This window comes from Typopeltis vanoorti, chromosome 22 (assembly GCF_054136105.1).
Source record: "Typopeltis vanoorti isolate ZY-2024b chromosome 22, IOZ_Tvanoo_1.0, whole genome shotgun sequence".
Classification (NCBI taxonomy): Eukaryota; Metazoa; Arthropoda; class Arachnida; order Uropygi; family Thelyphonidae; genus Typopeltis; species Typopeltis vanoorti.
The window spans coordinates 85,496,554-85,517,366 of NC_143570.1; the positions used below are offsets into that span (position 1 = coordinate 85,496,554).

The 20,813-nt window shown below is 34.2% G+C and overlaps 1 protein-coding gene across 3 annotated transcripts in view; it reads right to left on the reverse strand.

Annotated features, from left to right (window-relative positions):
• Window positions 1–20,813, reverse strand: part of LOC150094538 (DNA methyltransferase 1-associated protein 1-like) — a 219,357-nt gene that overhangs the window by 150,811 nt on the left and 47,733 nt on the right. For all 3 annotated transcript variants that reach the window (XR_016550226.1, XM_090411891.1, XM_090411890.1), the window contains exon 5: window positions 7,619–7,693. Coding sequence is in view for 2 of the 3 variants with exons in the window: in XM_090411891.1 (XP_090268017.1) it covers window positions 7,619–7,693 (75 nt within the window). In the remaining variant the exon portion in view is untranslated. The remainder of the gene's footprint in view (window positions 1–7,618; window positions 7,694–20,813) is intronic.

Sequence of the window (20,813 nt, forward strand, 5' to 3'; positions counted from 1 at the left end):
GAGCCAAATGAATAAATTTGTATAGAATAAGAGAGAAATTAGCCAAAATGCTAAACTCACAGTACACTGTTTAAACCTTGAAGTCATGGATCTGAGAATTGGATTAGAAATAAAGCATCTGATCAGAGATTACAGACGAGAGATATGTGTAATTGACTGAATGATCAATTTGTGGTTTTATTGGTGCAAGGACAGTAAAGGTCAAACTGCACCATGAGACAGGTTATAGCAGCACACAGAGTATTAATAAATAAATAAATAGTTATAAGAAGATAAACTGTGAATAACATAAAATATATGTACAAAGTGTTAAGTATCTACATAATAAATGTATCAATAAATAATTATAAGGAGTGACTAATAAAGTATATATACAAAAAGTGGAGTATCTATATATTAAATATAAATATTTATCTATACAAGGTATTAAAAATAGTTAAGAAGATAAATGAGTAAATAAAATGTATATACAAGGTTTAGTATCTACATATAAACTCAAATGGGTGCTTCAGGGTCAAAGCTGTATAACTGAGAGGAGACCTCCACACAGCCTTTAAAGGAACGTGGAGAAACGACCAGGGCTTCTGACCTAATGTCCAATCCTCAGCTTCTCGTGGTGAGGTATCTACCTGAACGAACGAACGAGGATGGGCTTGCAATTTAGGATTTAGCTGACCAAATTGTATTCTTATTGGCTTAAACCAAAATAAAAAATGATGGTACAACATGACAAAATTTCATGCAGGCTGGGCTATCACCCGGTTAAACAAGGCCCCCGTTTCGCCAGGGAACAATGGCAACAGCAAAAAGTCAGCTACTGGAACAAATCTTAAAACACACCCCAACTCAACATCACCAGAGTTAAAGATTAGTACTATCAACATAAGAAGCCTGAATGGCAAAGAAATGGAGTTAACTGAGGAATTTGATAAGTACCAGATTGATATAATAGGGGTGAATGAAACAAAAAAGAAAAAAACTGGGGAGACCTTTCTGAACAATAAATACAAAATGTTATATTCAGGCAATGACAATCAAGGAAAAGAAGAAGTAGCCATAGTATTCAACACTAAATATGAGGCTAATCTTCTTGAATGGCAGGCACTCTCAAGTAGAATGATGTGTATTATATCATTGTATCACGGACAGTAATAATTTTATATAATTTTTAGAATTGTCGGTTAGTTTCCTAGTTTTTGTTACTTTCTATTGCTTACCAGTGTATCCTTTGAAAATGCTGACAGATATCAGTCAGTGAAATGTCGGATATTAAACTATTATCTACTAGACTAACATACAGAATTAAGTCTTTAATTTATTAATACTAGTGGTCAAGAAAAAGGTCATAATATGAATAAATTAATGTTTGTAAAAATCAAAAAAACTTCATGCAATTTGTCTCAGTCTGATAACATCTTCCTGCATGTATAGCTTTTGGCCAGTAAGTAAAAATGTCATTCCTCTCTTGTGAAGTGCCGGCATGCCACCAGAATATGAATAATGATGAGACAGGTGTTCCATTTCTCACACATAGGTAGGTCATCAGTCCTCAGTAAATAAGAATAAGTAAACTAACTATGACCTATGCAGAGCCTAGCAAGAACAACTTCCTCTCTTCTGTTCCTATGTTGACTAAACCGCTATTGCTTAATTTCAGGCTTTATCTCACACAATTTGTTAGTTAGTGTTTCCTGCCAGGAGTATTGCCAGTGGGCAATTAACTTTGAGTTTATAAACTGTGTAGTCAGTACATGGTACATCAAACAGTATGTCAAAAAAAAAAGTATGAGCTGATCATAATTCCTATGTGGCTGAGAATCCAACACAAACCAAACATCAAAATTAAGGGTCTTTATTTTGTACCAAAGTTTTAACACTTAATCCAAGCACTGAATGTATATTATATGCATGAGAGGAGATAGCCTGTAAAGAACTCAGAGTCTGTATAAATTACATTGGGAAGGGGGTGTTCTTTTATATGTACAAACAAGCAGAATGGCATGAAAGCCTGCTATATAATTACTACAATCAAGTGGAATCTGGTTGGAAATGGTAATGTTAGAAAACAAAGAAGTACAGCAATCCCTCGATTAGTCCGTTTTCGATTAGTGGGTCATTTTTTTTTCAATACCCAAATTCAATTAGTGAGCCTCTAAAATTCAATTAATGCACCTACATACATCTTAAAAACAAATGCTACAAATTTTCTATCTATACATTTTTTATGACTAACTATTTTAAAAAATCACTCACAGGATGAAATAATTTAGTTACCGATTTAAAACATTTTACAAAGTTATTTTTAATGGCATATTACACTATTTCCATGTACACCATGCTTCAAATGTATTGCCAAATTTATGTCGTCTGCTAATTACATAGAAGTTTGATTATTATACCTTGTGCCTCTTTTGCAGTTGTTTTCTTTATCTTTTTTTATTTTTTATTTTAAAACATTTTCACAACCTTTCACATGAGTAAAAGAATTAGTGAGGAAAAAAGTGTGAAAATGATTTGAAAAGTAATCTCATTGGAAGAAAAACTTGAAATAATAAAGAAAAATGAACAAGGCAGAGCAAAGATGGGACAAGAACACAAAAAATGGGTAAATCAACTATAAGAGCATTAAGCAAAGCTGCTGAATACAAAGAGAAAGGCAAGGCTGCTTCAAGTTCATCATGCATGCACTCGAAATCAAAGTATTATAATAAATGAATTAGAGAGACTTCTTTCTACATGGATTGAAGATTGTAACCAAAAACAGATCCTGATGAGCACTGACCTTATTAAATCAAAAGCATTAAGTCTCTTTGCAACCTTGAAAGAAAGGGCTATCAATGATGGAAAAGAAGAAGAATTCCACTCTTGTGCTGGGTGGTTTGAGCGTTTCTAAAAGAGAAATAGCCTATATAATGTTCTAATCACAACAGGTGAAGCTGCAAGTGCAGATAAGAAGGTAGCTGCAAATTATCAAGAGATTTTGAAGAAAATTGTGCAAGAAGGGGGCTATTATGACTAACAAATATTTAATGTCAATGAAACCAGTCTTTTTTTGGAAGTGAATGCCTTCTAACACTTTTTTTGGCCAAATCAGAAATCTCAGCCTGGTTATAAAGTCTTAAAGTTGAATGAAATTACTGCTAGCAATATGCGAGTCATTTGGAAGCACATTCTTTCACATTATGCAAATGATTTTAGAGGCTTTTCAAATGAATATAAGTTAATTCATTTGAATTAACTTAGAATCCGACCTGCTAAATTTATATGCACAGAGGAAAGATCCTGAAGAATATGAAGAAAATTTAATCACTGACAAGTCCAAAGAGATTTTACAGAAACAATTTGAAAATATTTTTCATATGACCAAAGTTTTTAAGCAGCAATGCTTAGAGGCTAACCCTAATGAAGAGAAAAGCAGTAAAATTTGCAGAAGTAGTAGAAGAGGCAACAGGGCCATACCGTCAGTTGTATGAAAAAAAGAAACATAATGCCTGGCAAACTATGTTAGCTCAATTCTTTGTTAAGAAGTAGAATAATAAATTTGTATTCTGAATATGTTTTATTGTCTTTCAGCTTCATGGTTTTCCTTTAACTAGGCCCTGAGATATACCCTAATTCTTTTATAAAAGAAATTAAGGGTCAAAAAGAAATTTGAGGAACGAATTATACTTTTTTCCCATAGGTTATTATATTCGATTAATGAGCCTGTTTTGAAGAATGCATTAATCAAGGGATTGCTGTACAGCCAACAGAGATCTCTGATCTTGAACTATCAGTACAGATGGGCAAGAAATCAGTGTGCTGCTCAGTGTGCATTAAACAATTGAAGGTTAACATATGATGGTGTATGAGACTTCTGTAGTTGACACAGTAAGAGGTTGCAGGATGGGGCGTAAGCCTGACATGGAAGAATGCTATTTTGTTTGGTGCAAGTAATGTTGTCAACATTTATGCCAATAGCTTCCACAGCTTCTTTAATGCACATACCAAAAGGACAAAGGGCAGTCTGCAGTGTGATATTGGACCTCCCAACACAGAAAAAAAAAAAAAAAAGAGACTAGTCCATGTAGGATGATCTGGAAGGGAATTTACTTTTAGGGCATATTTAAGAGACAATTGTTTTCATCTAAGTAATAGATGAAAACAATTGTTTATTTGATTCAATATAAAGACTTTGAATGGGTGCTGTGCAGAAGACATCAGTAGGTATTCGGATACCCGATGATGGATAGGGCCCAACCAATGGAGCGTGCTCTCACTTGGAGAACTGCAAATCTGAGATTGAAGTGATAAATGCAGAGCAAAGAACATCGATCAGCACCGCCATTCTGCAGAGGATAGAATGTGGAGCCAGATATTCAATGCTGTTTGCACTTTTCCAAAGATGATGAATTTGTGTCCACCTATTATTCCAGTAGCACCAGAGGCCAAGAACTTGGTCTCTGGTGCAACTGGAATAATAGTTTGTCCCATTCTTAAATCAGGATCAGTGTGAAAAGTGTTTCTGGCAAAAATGTACATACTGTTTTTTCTGCAGAAAACCTGAAAACCACGAAGAGACATGATCAATTGCTTGTTGAAGTTGTCTTTCAATGACCCTCATATTGCAGGAGTGACAGTAAATTGTGAAGTCATCGACATAGAGGCAATTGTCTACTGTGGGATGAAGCTGTTCAATAAAGTTCACTTTAATAGCAAAAAGCATCACACTTATCACATAGCCTTGAGGACCTCCCTATTCTTGCTGATATGGCTGAGATAATGTGCTTCCCACATGGACTTGAAAGACTTGGCTGGACAGAAAGTTTTTAATAAAAACAGGAAAGTGTCCCCCTCAGACCAAGATTAAATAGGTCTTTTAATACGCCATATTTCCAGGCTGTCATAAGCTTTTTTCCATGTTGAAGAACACTGAAACCACATGTTCTTGTTTCAGGAAAGCATCTCTTATACATGTTTTTAATGGACCAAATGGTCCAAGGTTGATCTGTGTCTAAGAAAGCTGCTTAAGAAAAGCATAGCTGATTTTTATTAAGCATTCTAGAAAAGATATCTAGAATGCTTAATAAATACCAGTTGCACACCATATTTAAACCATATATCAAATTCGCAACTTTCATCTGTTCACCTGAGGACAAACTCTTTTCCTTATCACATCCACGAGTTTATGAAGCACCATGTTCTTGTGAGCTGGCTTACTATGGACAGACAGGAAGAACTGTTTACATCCATCTTGGTGAACATAAAAAATACATTCGGCACTATCATTTAGCAAGACAGGTATAGCAGACTATGCCTTGGATACCTCTTCACACAGGATCAAATGGAAGAAAACAAAAGTACTACACAGAAGTCATCATTTTAAGATCTAATTAATACTTGTTTTCTCTCTCTTTCTAACATAGATGATGTTAATTAGGACTTGAATTCCTTGTGTTGCCTTACAATTTTTTTTAAACTAGCTCCACTGTTATACCAAATTGTTGTTTTGTGTGCTGTGACAAACTGTTCTTGTGCTCTGAAGATGCTGGATATAATACCAGCAAAATATCAGCTAAAAAGTTAATAAATATTAATTATTTTCTTTATCCCTAATTTCTTATCATTTTGTTTGGTACGGTATTTACTCGAATATAACTCGGCCTAGCGTATATCTTGCACCCCTGATTTTACTTGACGAAAAATGAAATTAAAAAGTTTACCTCGCACATGAAAAAAGTTTAAACAGCAATACAAAATCATGATCGCAATTACTGTAGATGAAAGAAAGTTGCCTTTTTACATAATAATATTCAAAAGGAAAACAATGCTGAAGGGGAAATTCCCTCTGGTATTCATGTAAGAGTTCAAGAAAAAGGGCGGACGGATACTACAACGTTCAAGATTGAATTAGACCAGTTTGAAACGGCTCTTGAGACCGGAAGTAGCGAAGACTTACAAAGAATCTGCTATAGCAAATAGTAGATTCTTTGTAAGTCAAACCCATTTTCAGTTTTTTTAAATCATGGTGATCTTATGATTCAGAAATGATAAAAGGAGAGACAATAATGAAACTGTTTGTTTTAATTTAATTACAGAAGCATTATCGCTAAAGATTCAAATATAATCACATGATGAAGGTGAGCCACTGATCATGTAAATAATGTTGAAAATTAAAATTTAAATGTGCTCATTTTATAAATAACCTGAGCAATTATAATGAATACTGAGGATTTAATTATAAATGTCAATTTAGTTTTTTTCCTGAAAAACTTTAATTTCCGAAAATCCCTACATAAATTTTGCACTACGATTTTTTAACTTTAATTTTGGGAAAAAAAGTGCGAGTTATATTCGAGTAAATATGGTAATCAATACTGTTAAAATAAACTAACAAAACAGAGAGTATGAACAGCTGCTGAACAACATCCATGTACACTCCAGCTTTCAAACTTACTGTGAGCTCTTTTATTCTATCTACCAATTCAGAACAAGCTTCTTCAACTATCTTCTCCAAAGACTACAGCTTTCAGCTGTTAAAGAAATACAAAACTAAATTCCTTCTTTTTCTCAGAATCTCTTGCCTAGACATGGCACTGATGTACCAAAGATTTTGTAATACTATGTGTTTGTCTGCTATATAAATATAAGTCAGTGTAAATGTTTAGATTATAAGAAGTAATCATAATTTATCCAAGAAAATGAAGCATAGAAATTATAGCTAGTTTTGGATAAGACTGGTTGTTCATTATACTAGCAGCTTGCAAATTTTTGATGATATAATTTAGTCATCGCAAACTTCATCATCATTCATCAAATTCCTGATATATACCCTCAAGGGTACAGGATATGATAGTACTGTATGAAAAATTACATCATTACTAACTTCCTATCTACAATTTTCCTCCAAATCAGTCTGTTACTTGTCAAGACTCCAACATTATGAGATCTTATATTTCTATCTTCTAAGGCACTTTTTACTGTATCAATCCAACTATATTTTGGTCATTCTCTGGGTCTTTTTCATGCCAACCTGGCAAAGAACACCTGTTTTGTTAATCTTTCCTCTCCCATTCTATTTAAGTGATCATACCACCTGAGATTGGCTCTGCTAAAACATTCCTGGATGCTGACAATGTCAAGGGCTTTTCTAGTATCCTCATTTTTAATATGATATTGCCATTGATGCCATCTGTTCATGCTCTTAATCTTTCTCAGGACTCTCATATCTGCAGTCTCTAGTCTTTGGTCAAGTGTTTTACTTCTGACCCAACTCTCAGATCCATAAGTTAAAACTGGCTTGAATACTGTCTTGTATACAGCTAATTTAGTGTTTTGACTAATTACTCTCTTACTCCATATAAATTTATTCAGTTGACTTCTGTTCAGTTACCATACCAGTTTTGTTGATTCTGTTGTCTATTTCCATATTTAATTTGCCATCTTCACTAAAAATCATGCCTAAGTAGCTGAAATGTTTTACTTGTTCTATAGGTTCTCCATTCACAATGCAGTTGATATTTTCAATGTTTCGGCCTATTTTCATTGTCTTTGTGATGAAGTTTTTTGGAAGTTGAAAATCTTCAATTCAAATAATATATTAATAAATATGCAGATATTAAAATTGAACTAATTTTACCTTATTAAACTTTGCAAAGGGATAGTCTTTTCCTTCATCTGCTACACGTCTCCAATGATAAAACAACACTCCATCCTTAATAAAGAATGAGAGAAAGAAATTAAAACATTTAAGAATAAAGAACCTGTAAGTAATATTTTAACAATTTCTTTTTAAATGTATTACACAAAAGAAAAATAAAGATCTCTTCACATTAACACAATCCAAATAATTTTAATTGAATAAAAAAAAATTGAATAATTTTAATTAAATAAAAAAATTATTGAGCTGTTGTATGACAACTTTCTCAAGTAGCATGTGAAAGAAACAAGGTGGTTTTCTTTCAGAAACAATGATGTCCTATTTTTAGTATTACAATTGTTATTTAAGATACTGGATTTTCTAGTCCTGTTTATAGTTGTTCGTGGGTCGAATATATGCCTTCCATATGTTTGGGATTTTAAGACCATCATTATTGTTGATAATGATCTCACAGGCTTCCTTAAATTTCCGTTCATCATGTTTTAGTGGGATGTAGATAGCTGTCTATATCGCACTAAAACATGGTATAAATGGAAATTTAAGGAAGCCTGTGAGATCATTATCAACCACCCCAATCTGAACAATAACGATGGTCTTAAAATCCCAAACATATGGAAAGCATATATTTGACCCACGAAACCTTCCTCACTGAGAACAACTATGAACAGGACTGTAGAAAATCCAGTATACTAAAAATAGGACATCATTGTTTCTGAAAGAAAACCATCTGTAAGAAAGAATGTTTAATCCTGTCATCATAAATAGCATTTAGCTTGATGTAATTCATAAATACTTTTTTTTTTTTAACTAGAGGTCATGCCAGTAGAATAACATGTGATCAAATCATTGTTTCTCTAGCTTACAGTTAATAATGTAACTCGGCTTGTCTTGTATATTTATGTATGCTCTAGATGATGATCTTGATATGAAGATCGAAACATCGGGATAATAAAAAAGTTTTTTTTAACACGGTTGTAAATTCCATAAAATTTTTAAATGAAGTCATTATTTATGAATGGGATCAATTTTTAAAGGGTCAAAAGATAGAGCTAATTGATGCAGTAATGTTCAATCCCCCTTTCCTAATGTGATTCATTATTTAGGTATCTACATGGATGATGATGATGATTGAACAAGATTGTTGTCATCCAGCAATGATACTGGTTGAAACCACACTCTCTCTCTATTTCTAAAAAATAAAAAATAAATTAATTAATTTAAAAAAAATAAAAAATACAGGAGTATGCAGAATTTATAACACAAGTCATAAACTCAAGGGGCTATACAAACTTTCCATAGCAAGTCCTTTTACAAACATCCATGTCTTATATGAGGTTTAGATCTGCAGCCTTTGCTGTAAACCAGCAGTTGTATTCACTAACATTCTTCCACTTCACTGTCTCTTGCTAGAGACAGTGAAGTGGAAAAATATTAGAGGAAGAAATGTGAAGTATGATAGTAGAGAGCTGAGGAGAAGAGCAATGATCATGAATGGCATAACAGCTAAAATGAACAGGAAGAGAAGACTTCAGTTGGTAGATGTATGGAATAAATCTGTAGGTATGAGAGAGCTGTTTGCTGCAGACAGTCTACATTTGAGTGAGGAGATGGTGTGAAGCTGAGTAGTCTGTTGATGAGAGGAGGAGAGTTTTTTACAATCACAAACATCCATGGCCATGGTAGGATTCAAACCTGTGGTCTGTTGGAGAGCAGATACACTAGCCACTTGGGAATGACATCTTTTGCATAAAGTCTAACAGACTGATGGCTTTTCAAAGAATTTTTAGGTCTATCTAGGCAATATTCACTATCTGAATTACAGAGCAAAGGATTACCAGAATTGGTCAGATAATGGTCAAAGGAAGACAAGATATGAACACAGAGATAACCTCAGTGGAAGCAGCAGAGCCAAAAGACTCTAACAATGAGGTAAGGATTAAGTTTTAAAAGAGGTAAACCGTGAGTAGACATAACTATACATAATAAATAAATATTAAATAATATTTCTACGTGAGTTTTTCCGTTATTTATTATGTATAGTAATGAGGTAAGGAATTATGGCAAGGAAAGGGTAGACCAGGGGAAGCTACTCCACCAATTATACACCAATGTAAGGAATATTAGGAATAAAGGTGCAGAGTTTGTGGCCATGATGCAGGTAGTCATTCTGCAAATCATTGGTGCTGGCAAGATGCGGTTAACAGAAGATAGTGTACTCATGGGAATAGAATATGATGGTTATAGCATTTTTTTGAATTTACATAAAAGATAAAAGATGAGGTGGATTTTATTGATGATTTCAGAAGGAGGTGTGTCCCCTCAAATCAAACCGTGAAACTTGAAGAAAGCAGTAATGATAATAACCTGAACCTCATACCAAATAACCTGATCATGTTATTTGGTGTGATGTTCAGGTTAGCACAAAGTTGGGTTATTTAGCAGGATGTCATTACAGGCCAGGAAATGCAGAGGGAGATGGTTTAGAAATGTTCAGACAGATGAGACTGGTGAGCAACAGAAAAGTGATCATAACAGGCGACGCTAACTATGGCAGCATTGACTGGAAGCAGGAAATATCATGTTTGAGTAAGGGGATCAAATTCTTTGAGCTACTTTCAGATAACTATCTTATATAGCATGTAGTTAAAGTAACATGTAGGAGTCATATTATTGTGACTTAATAATATCATCTCATGGGGGAGAGCGGTCATGTGGTATTGACAAAGGGAGTAGCTAGCTCCAAGCTTCAGAGAACAAGAGAGATGTGTGGAATTGCAGAGCAGGGGACTATGATAAATTAAGGAAACAGATTAGTGATGTACAGTGGCTTCATCAGTTGAAGAGGAGAGAAATCAGCAGTGCCTAGTACTTGATCTGGAATCAAAATTACTTATGGCAATGTCAGATTGAATTCCTAAGGTTTGGATGATAAATAAAGTAGGAGTAAAATAAATGAATTGTGAAATTATGCACGAGCTTCTGCGAAAGAGGATATTATGGAGGAGATCCAAGAACATGGTATCCATCAGCAGCATAAGGTGTGAAATTCAACTCCCACCTAAAGACTATCACCAACACCCATGGCAGGATTTAAACTTGTGGTCTGTTGTTTGGAGAGAAGATAGACTAGCCACTTGGAAATGACATCTTTTGCATAAAGTAGAGTAAGTCTAATGGACTGATGACTTTTCAAAGAATTTTAAGCCCTAGCTGGCCAATATTTTCCTTATTCACTACCTGAACTTCAACAGTAAATGACTACTATTAAATGGCTATTTCTAAATTTAATAATTTAATTAAAATAAATTAAGAGTTTTCTCCTTAATCTCTACAAATACAATATTAGCAAGTCTTATTACTAAAAGTTCATCCCTAAAGAGGAAAAAACTTCTTTTCCCATTTTTTTGCATTCTCTACTTCAAACATTTCCTCTTCTCTTTATATTAGTTCTCCACTATCGGGAAGTAACATTCATTCAAGTACACTTAGACTTAACACTGAGACTAATATTCATTAATTAACAAATGAGACTATTAGTCATAAAAAGAATAGTTTGAATACAAAATGGTCAACAGGTATCCACAATTACTGAGTAACATACAAAATAGTCATTGAAAAAAAAAAAATATATCAGTCACAATTCTAAAATGGAGAAGTGATAAAATAAAATTCATGACCAAATCACTAGTTTTATAAATTTCTCTATTCTCAGAATACTTCCATATTTGCAGATGCCACCATTCATCTGGCAACAGCAGCAAATATTCTAAACTTCTGAATGACAGTACCAATATAGCAATACATTTAAGATCATGACCTTTTATCTCAAACTTCACAATGAAAAAAAAAAAAAAATAATAACAACATAGCAAAATCTTAAAATGAATTTTTCTTAATGTTCAACTCCTTTAATTGATTTTACTGATAACATACAACAGAAAAAATTCTTCTAAATATGGTATGGCACAAAAAAAAAAAAAAAAAAAAAAAAAAAAAAAAAAAAAAAAAAACTGAACTTCCGACACCTGCTTCAGTATATTTGCTACGAGATATGCTGTTTGACTGCATGCACATTAATAGAAGAGCACCTGTAAAGTCTATGCCATTACATTTATCTGTAGCAATGGTGTTGATTGGAAAAAAAGACGTTTACTGTTGAGCATTATTTTCGTTCATATGGAGTTGGTAAAGCAAATGGTCCAAGCCTATGCCATGTTTATGAGCAGTTTGTTTGTCATTTCTGTAAGCATGTTCCAAACAATAGTGTCATCATTGCCTTAATCGAGAGGTTTTGACATACGGGGGGGGGGGTCTGCCACAATACAAAGGGTATTCAGAGAGACCACAAACTCTTAACACAAATGAGAATCATGGGTTTGTGCTGGACCAAGTATTACAGTGTCTGAAATGCAATCAACACAGAACAGTGGTAAAACTTGGGATACTGAGGTGGTCCTTATGTTCCGACCATGCAATGTAATCAGTTGTTTAACAGCAACAGATTACATTGCACGATGAGACACCATGCACGAGTGCTGGTCAATGTCTATGACGATCTGTCTTTCCTCCATAGCGTCTGGTTCTCAGACAGAGCACATTTCCATCTAAGTGGTCATGTAAACAGACGAATCCACAGGTTTCTTGGTTTCTCGAGACCTGAATTTGTCCAAGAGAAACCTCTTCTTAGCGAGGTCACTGCATGCTGTGCACTTTCTGGCCATGGCATAATTGGGCTCCACTTCATTGAAGAGGGTGGTGTAACCGTGACCTTGAATAGCGAATGCTATATCAATAATATCTTAGTTCTTTTAAATCCAGATTTGCATAGGATGTGCCATGCAAAAAACAATTCATTCTGTGCACAGGTATTCCAACAGGACAAAGCAACCTGTCACACATCGAGTGGTTCTAGAGCTAATTTATCAGAACACTTCCCTAAGATGCTCATTTTGAGGTTCACAAAATTCCTGTACCCTTCTGTTTACATGACCATGTCTAGCAGATATCCCAACCCCTGTTCTTCAAGATGACAGAGAACCTTCGCATGTGCTATGAAACCTGTCTTGAAAGACAAGGCCCATTTCAAGCACATAATCTACCATCGTTAATGCTTTATTAAACCAAGATTCCACTGATAGTTGTGGGTGTACATGCGTAAATAAACAAATTTTTTGTTAACAAACCCATTTACTCCATAACATATATTGTTGTAGTTATTCAGTAACTGTTTTTTTTTTTTTTTCAACCATACTATATATCTGAATGATAATATTCATCATCCATGGTCCACCACCAATGGGTGCCCCACGAAGAGGAAGCATTAAAGAAGATGAAGAATGGAAAATACCCTAGGATATTTATTTACTGAATCGATCAAATCTTCAAACAGTTCAGGATTGAAATGGCTGTGAAACATCCTCAGAGTGATCTGGAGAAAGAAGGCAGTACCTAATGACTGAACCAAGGGGATTATTGTTCCTGTATATAAAGGGAGCTCAAGAAGGGAGTATAGTAACTATAGACTAATGAGTCATTTTGCAAAGATTTATGAAAGGATAATGGCAACAAAAATAAGGAATAAAGTAGAGGAGGGTGTAAGAGAAGAGCAGTTTGGTTTTAGAGAGATCAACTGTAGATTTGATTTTCACTGTAAAGAAATGATGAATGGATACAGGGAATTTGTTTGGGTTTAAATCTGGATAATCCAGACTGGTTTACATTTAAAAATGAATTGCAATAAGGAATTGACTCATCTCAAATGCTGGTGATGAACAATGTCCTAGATATTAATGACCAAAGAAAAAAAAAAGAACAAATTAATGCACTTAGGCTTGGCAGGGAATTCCTGGGGAGAACCAAAAATTTCAAATATTTTGGAAGTGTGATTCTAGTGATACAGAGACTCAACTTATTCAACCAGATCAAATGCACAGCCTGAACAAACACTGTTGCCAAATTCATATTCAATTTATGCAACAGCTTTAATGTCCTCTTCCTATACACTTGAGTGTGCATTCAGTATAGAGATAGCATTGACCTCCATGTCTCATACACCAGGTTGACAGCCCTTAGCAAAAACATTGGTTAGTTTATCAATCTCTTCTGTATCTGCTACCTGCATACTCTGCTTTTATTCTTTCTTTTACTTGAAGCATAACAACAGAAATGTTTTGGATCTTTTGCTTACAGAGCCAGTTTCTTATCATACTCAGACTTAGCTTTCTATTACACTATACTTGAGTAACTTTCCTAACCTGCACCTTATTACTGTATTTTTATAACTAATATCATCCTCATGCACATGGTATTCCTTCAAACATCTCTTTCTTAACCCTTAATTAGTCACATCTTTTTTTGTTACATAATTAGTCGCATAGGACTATTTGACCCCAAAATTAAAGTTATATTTCTATAATTTCTCATGAAATGTTTTTATTTATTATAAAATTAATTATGGTGAGTAAAATAAAATAAACAAATCATTAATATTGATTTATTTTTATATTAATTATTAACATTTTAATTCAGTCTTAATTTTCCCCACAACTGTTGTATCTTACTGAAGAATGCTCATTGCAACAAAAGCTCAGACATTTCTCACACTTTGACCTTATTTTGCGATCCTTCGTTCTTGGACATATTACACAGTGGTGTCAACAAATGTAATCATCAGTGGCACCGTGTGCCCATTTTGGTTGGGTGTGCTGTTGTGTGGGTTATGCAACCCATGCTACAAAATTCATGTCAATTTGACCATATGATTGCATTTTTATTGATGTAGAAAGTTTTGAGAGTGCACAGCGCATCAGTGCTCATCTTAATTGGTCCAATGCAATTAATTGCAGGATAACTTTGAATTCTTTCTAATAAATCCTAAAATAATCTGTCTGTTTTAGGATTTATTAGAAAACAATAATGAAGGAGAATGCTATATTTGGTTGGTATATTTGAAATACTCAAAGGCAAAAATATGTGAACCGTCATTTATAAGACACGTGAGAATGGGAAATGAAAGGAAAAGATTAACAAACAAATTATTAATAATTAACATTTGTGATATGTGTGTCCTGTAAGTTGCTGGGTAGAGTGAATAGCATGATCCTATAAAGTCTAAACATGAATAAGTGAATTTATGATGGCATAATTAAAAAAAAACTTACGAGGAGAATAAATGTGAAATACATATGGTTTGATGGAGAGCAAATCACCTCATAAAATTAATTGCACACATTATGTGTATTTCTCTGGTTTGTGTATATTTCATTCTGTTTTCTAAGAATTTTCTTTTGTTTACTGAGACTAAGTATACATTTTATGCAAAACAGGATACATAATATTCGATCATTATCAGAATTATCCACACTTTCGGGAATCCTACATTCATTAGTTTTTTTTTTTTGTTTTTTTTTTTTTAATATCAGTATTTTGTTGCTGGTATTTTGTTGTAGATCAACAACGTCTCATAATACATAAGAGTATTCATTTTTATTCAGGAATAGATAAATTTTTACTATTGGTGGTTTCCAAAAACTAGAATAAAAATATCTCTACACTGTTAAAAAAAACCCTTTCCAACCTCAACAGATGTAATACTGCATGAGCAAGAGAAACAATTAGCTTTGTTTATCATTAAATACAACAAACAGATTTTTAACATCTGTACTATATTTAGGAACAATTAGTGTAAGACAATTTGAACGACACACTTAATGGAAAAACACTCCACTCACGCAGGCTATGCTGCATGCATTTGTCAACCACTTTCAATTTTCAGTTCCAGAAAACATGTGTAACAGCTGTCTATAATACAGCCAGTGGATATAGAAAGCACTCAATTTATGAAAAGCAAAATGAATACATATATAACTTGAAATCAGTTTGAATTGCATTTCAGATATTCAATATCATCTAGACACTTCAATGCTAAATGCATTCAAGTGTCTGGATGAAACTAAATCTGTGTGAAAATGCGACCGCTCGATGCGGAAACCACATACATAAGCTAAAAGCTAGTACCCGCCCGGGAATAAGGGAACGAAAGACACGCAGGTTCAAAAAAGACGTGTTAATATAATTTTAAATAAGGAAAGCATAAAAGGTAAATGAAACAAAATTCTTTAAATATCTAAAAGAGGATCATGCTCATGGGGCACATTTAAAAATTCTATATAATTTCCTCAATTAACTGAATTTTTAGACTCATCATGACCTCTCAAAGGAAGCTCTTGCTTATCCAAATAGTATACAACATCAATTAATCTTTTAAAAATGTCTCTATTTTTCTTTACCTGTTCATTATGATGAGTAACTTCAATTTTTTTCTTTGTCAAGGAGAATGTCAATTCTTCGTTTTCTAAACATCTTAAGATTTAAAAATGATTGAACATGTGATTGGGAGCACTCATGTTTTTGCACTGCTGCAGTCAAATGATTAAGGTCAGAATATTCATGCTTATTCCAAATGCCTTTCTCTCTGGAGAATAATAAACAAGGCCAAGAAAAAAAGTCTTGACTGCACTTCACATTCAGTTAACCATTCTACTCTACTGTACTGTGAAACAGAAAAGTGTCTCGTGTACTCAGTTTTTGCATCTTCGTACTTGCTCAGTAAATTTGGAAGAGGAGGACGAGGCTTACCTCCTTCGAGTACATTCATATAATCTACAATAATCTACAAAAGTTCTGTCAGAAAACGGGACATTCAGTAGATCATCAACACTGTTTCCCATGGAAATATGGACAAAAAAGTTATAAATTTATGGAAAATTATATATTAAAAATTTGTCTATGTGCATATTATATATAAAAACTTGCCTACCACATCAGTTCACACTTGACACACAAAACAGATGAAAATCAGAAAACAAAAACAGCAACTCATGACAAATGACAACGTTCAGTTGGATTGGTTGACACAATAATCAATTGCAGCCACTAGATGCTATTGACTCTGAGCTCACCCAGCCTCGCCTTCTGAATGATTTAAAAACATTAGAACGCTAAGAATATGACCCACTGGGCTCTCTTTACATCTTTTCAAAGAGCTCAAAGGTGTATGAATTTTGAAAGCACACCTGGGCTATTAATGTGAATGTGATGCAATGCTTACATGTCGAAAAGTGCCCTCTTCACGAAGCATTAGTATATTTAATTTTAGGAATCATGCAAAATCTGCAAACAATTAGGGATGTCTTTAATGGGAATAAATGCAAAATAATATCGGTGATACTGATATTTTGTGGATGAGCAATGCACACCTAACACACCCGGAATATTCGCCCCTGGTAATCATTGGGACTAGAATAAGAAAATATGGCATAAAAGTACAAAATAATAAAAAAAAACACTAAAAAAATACGTAAGCAGTCGCATGGGAGTCAGAACAGCAGAAATCACTCCTTACTCCACAACTGAGTGTGCTGATGGCCAGCAAGAGACTGATTTAGCACAAGAGCAGCAAGAAACTCAGCTACTCAAAATCACAACAAACATCAGTCATTGGTTTTTGTCAGAAATTGAAATTGAATGATGGCTGGGATCAAATAAACCACATGTGGCTAATTATAGGATAAAAGATTGCACATGCATTTCTCTCCAAATCTATTTACTCCTTGAACTCTAATAACATATTATGACATTGCATCACTGAAGTATTTGTTAACCTCGCTCTCAGATCTAATTGTTAAAACTGGTTTTAACATCATCTTGTACACAATTAGTGTACAAGATGATGTTAAATTAGTGTTTTGACTAATTTCTCTCTTATTCCATATAAATTTATTCAGATGATTAACCACCACACCAGCTTGGCTAATTCTCTTGTCTATTTCCATATTTAGTTTGCAAATTCACTAAAAATTGCACTTAAATTGCTGATATGTTTTACTTGTTTTATAAGTTCTCCATTGAGTATATAGTTGATACTGCAATGTTGTTGCCTATTTTCAAAGTGTCTTTTATTGTTGATTTTCATACCAAATTTATTACAGTAGCTATTCAAATTAGTCAGGAAATTCTGGTTTCTGCTGGATCTGTTGAGTATAATTTCTCTCTTATTCCATATAAATTTATTCAGCTGTTTACTGAACATACCAGCTTGGCAAAGGCACTTTTACTGTATCAATCCACCTATATCTTAGTCTTCCTCTGGGTCTTTTTCCTGTCAACATGGCAGAGAACACTTATTTTGCTAATCTTTAATCTCCCATTCTATTTAAGTGACCATACCCTGAGATTAGCTCTGCTAACACATTCCTCGATGCTAATAATATCAAGTTCTTTCCTAATAACCTTGTTCTTAATATATTGCTGTCATCAATATATAACATTGATGCCATCTGTTCAAATCGCTAATCTTTCTCAGGACTCAAATATCTGTAGTCTGTAGTCTTTGGCCAAGTTTTTATTTCTGATTCAGCAATCAGATCCATAAGTTAAAACTGGTTTAAAACACTTTCTTGAATACAACTAATTTAGTGTTTTGACTAATTTCTCTCTTATTCCATATAAATTTATTCAACTGACTTCCTACCATACTGGCTTTGTTGATTCTGTTGTCTATTTCCATATTTAATTTACCATCTTCACTAAAAATCGTGCCTAAGTAGCTCAAATGTTTTACTTGTTCCACAGGTACTCGGTTCAAAACACAGTTGACTTTTTCAACGATTCTACCTATTTTCATTGTCTTTGTCTTTTTATTGCTGACCATACCATATCTATTACAACAGTTATTCAATTTAGTCAGGGAATCTTGCAAACTTGTAGCGGATTTATTTAGAGGTATAACATTGTCCGCATAAAGCAAAGCGCTGACATTAACATCTCCAATTCTGATATCATGTTTAATACCACTTTCCTGCATAATGTGATCCATATAGATAATGAATAACAGAGGAGACAATGTACATCCTTGTCTGACACCAGATTTAACATTAAACCATCTTCCTGTACTTCCTTCAATTCTAACTGCCGACTTACAACTCAAATACAGACTAAGTATTGCTTGATATAATGCCCCATTGACACAATATAACTGTAGCATTTTGAATAGCTTCTCTCTTGGCACCTTGTCTTATGCCTTTTCCAGATCTACAAAAGTTAAATACGTATCTTTGTTATATTCTCACGATTTTTCAACTATTTGTTGTAAAGTGAAAATCTGATCCTGACAGCCTCTATTTGTCCTGAATACAGCTTGTTCTTCACCAAGCTTACTTTCCACGATCCTTCTCAACCATTTCTCAAGTATACTTGCATAAATCTTACCAGGAACACTCAGTAAGGAAATGTCTCTGTAATTCTCACATTCAGTTTTATTTCCCTTTTTGTATATGGGAACTATGAGAGCTACTCCAATCATCTAGAAGTCATCCCTCTGTTCTAGGCCTTCTGAACTATGTACTGCAGCCACTGCATGACTTTTATACCTGCATGCTTGAGCATTTTTTGAATATCATGTATTCCTGCTGCTTTTCCACATTTCAGGCTTTTGATGGCTTTTCTACTTGAAGTATGGATATGTATTCCTGATTGTATGCCTGTTTAGTGTATTTTAACCACTGTGCTGTCACTGCTTGTTTCATTTAGCAATTTTTCGAAATAATTACTCCATACATCAAGGATATCTTTTTCTCCAGTTTTCAGTCACCTTTATCATCTCTAATTCCTTTTACAGCATTCTTTACTCCATTTCTGAGCTTCTTGAACAACCTCCAGAATATCGTGCCACCTTCTTGATATTTATATTTTCTATGTTCTTGCCAAAGTCTTCCCATGACTTTTGCTTAGCTAGTTTTACAGTGTTTAGCTTTCTTACATTTGTCTCTATATTCTCTAAGAGCACAAGCTGACTTATTAGTCAGGAACTTTTGACATGCTTTCCTCATTTCCTTCACTGCCTCATTAACTTCCTGTATCCGGGTCAAAGCTGTATAACTGAGAGGAGACCTTCACATAGCCTTTAAAGGAATGCGGAGAACCGACCAGGGCTTCTGACCTAATGTCCCATCCTTACCTTCTTGTGATGCACCCTGCTAGGTATCTACCTGGATACTGAACGAACAAGGATGGGCTGGCAATTTGGGATTTAGCTGACCAAATTGTATTCTTATTGGCTAAACCAAAATAAAAAATGATGGTACAACATGACAAAATTTCATGCTGGCTGGGGTATCGCCCGGTTAAACAAGGCCCCCGTTGTTTTCGCCAGGGAACCAGGGCGAACACTGAAAACTCAGCTACTGGAACATATCTGAAAACACACCCCAACTCAACATCACCAGAGTTAAAGATCGGTACTATCAACATAAGAAGCCTGAATGGCAAAGAAATGGAGCTAGCTGTGGAATTAGATAAGTACCAGAACGACATAATATGGGTGACTGAAACAAAAAAGACAAAAACTGGTGAGATTTTTCTGAGCAATAAATACAAAATGTTATATTCAGGCAATGACAATCAAGGAAAAGAAGGAGTAGCCATAGTATTCAGCACTACATACGAGGCTAATCTTCTTGAATGGCAGGCAATTTCAAGTAGAGTGATGTGGGCAAATATCAGAATGGGGAACTGGACAATAAGACTTATTTGTGTCTATGGTCCCACAGAAGGTTCTACTAAGGTAGAAGTGGAGGAATTTTTTGAGGCTTAGAAAAAGCAACTGACACAATGAAAAAGGAAAACTTGGTCCTTGTTGGGGATCTAAATAGCAGAGAAGGAAATGATTGTCAGACATACAAAAATATTTTGGGAAAATTTGGAGAAAAGAGCAAAGCTAAAAATAATGGCAAATATCTGTTGGATTTCTGCTCATGACATGGACTGGTTATTACTAACACCATGTTCCAACATAAAAATGTGCACAAATTCACATGGAGAGAAGAGGCAAGAAATAAGAAAAGTCTCATTGACTATGTTATTGTTGATAGTGATGTTTTCTCCCTGATGCAGGACACCAGAGTGTACAGAGGATTTGAAATTGGAAGTGATCACCATTTAGTCTTGAGCAGGATAAAATTGAATTTCATATTGAAAAGAATAGCATATAAGAAAGTTTTAAAGCAAATAAAAGTTGAGCAGCTCTCAGGTGTGAACTGTAGACTAAAATACACAAAGATTAGAAGAAAAAAATGAAAGAGTTTGAGAACAGGAATCAAACCTTGGTGATTCAGTG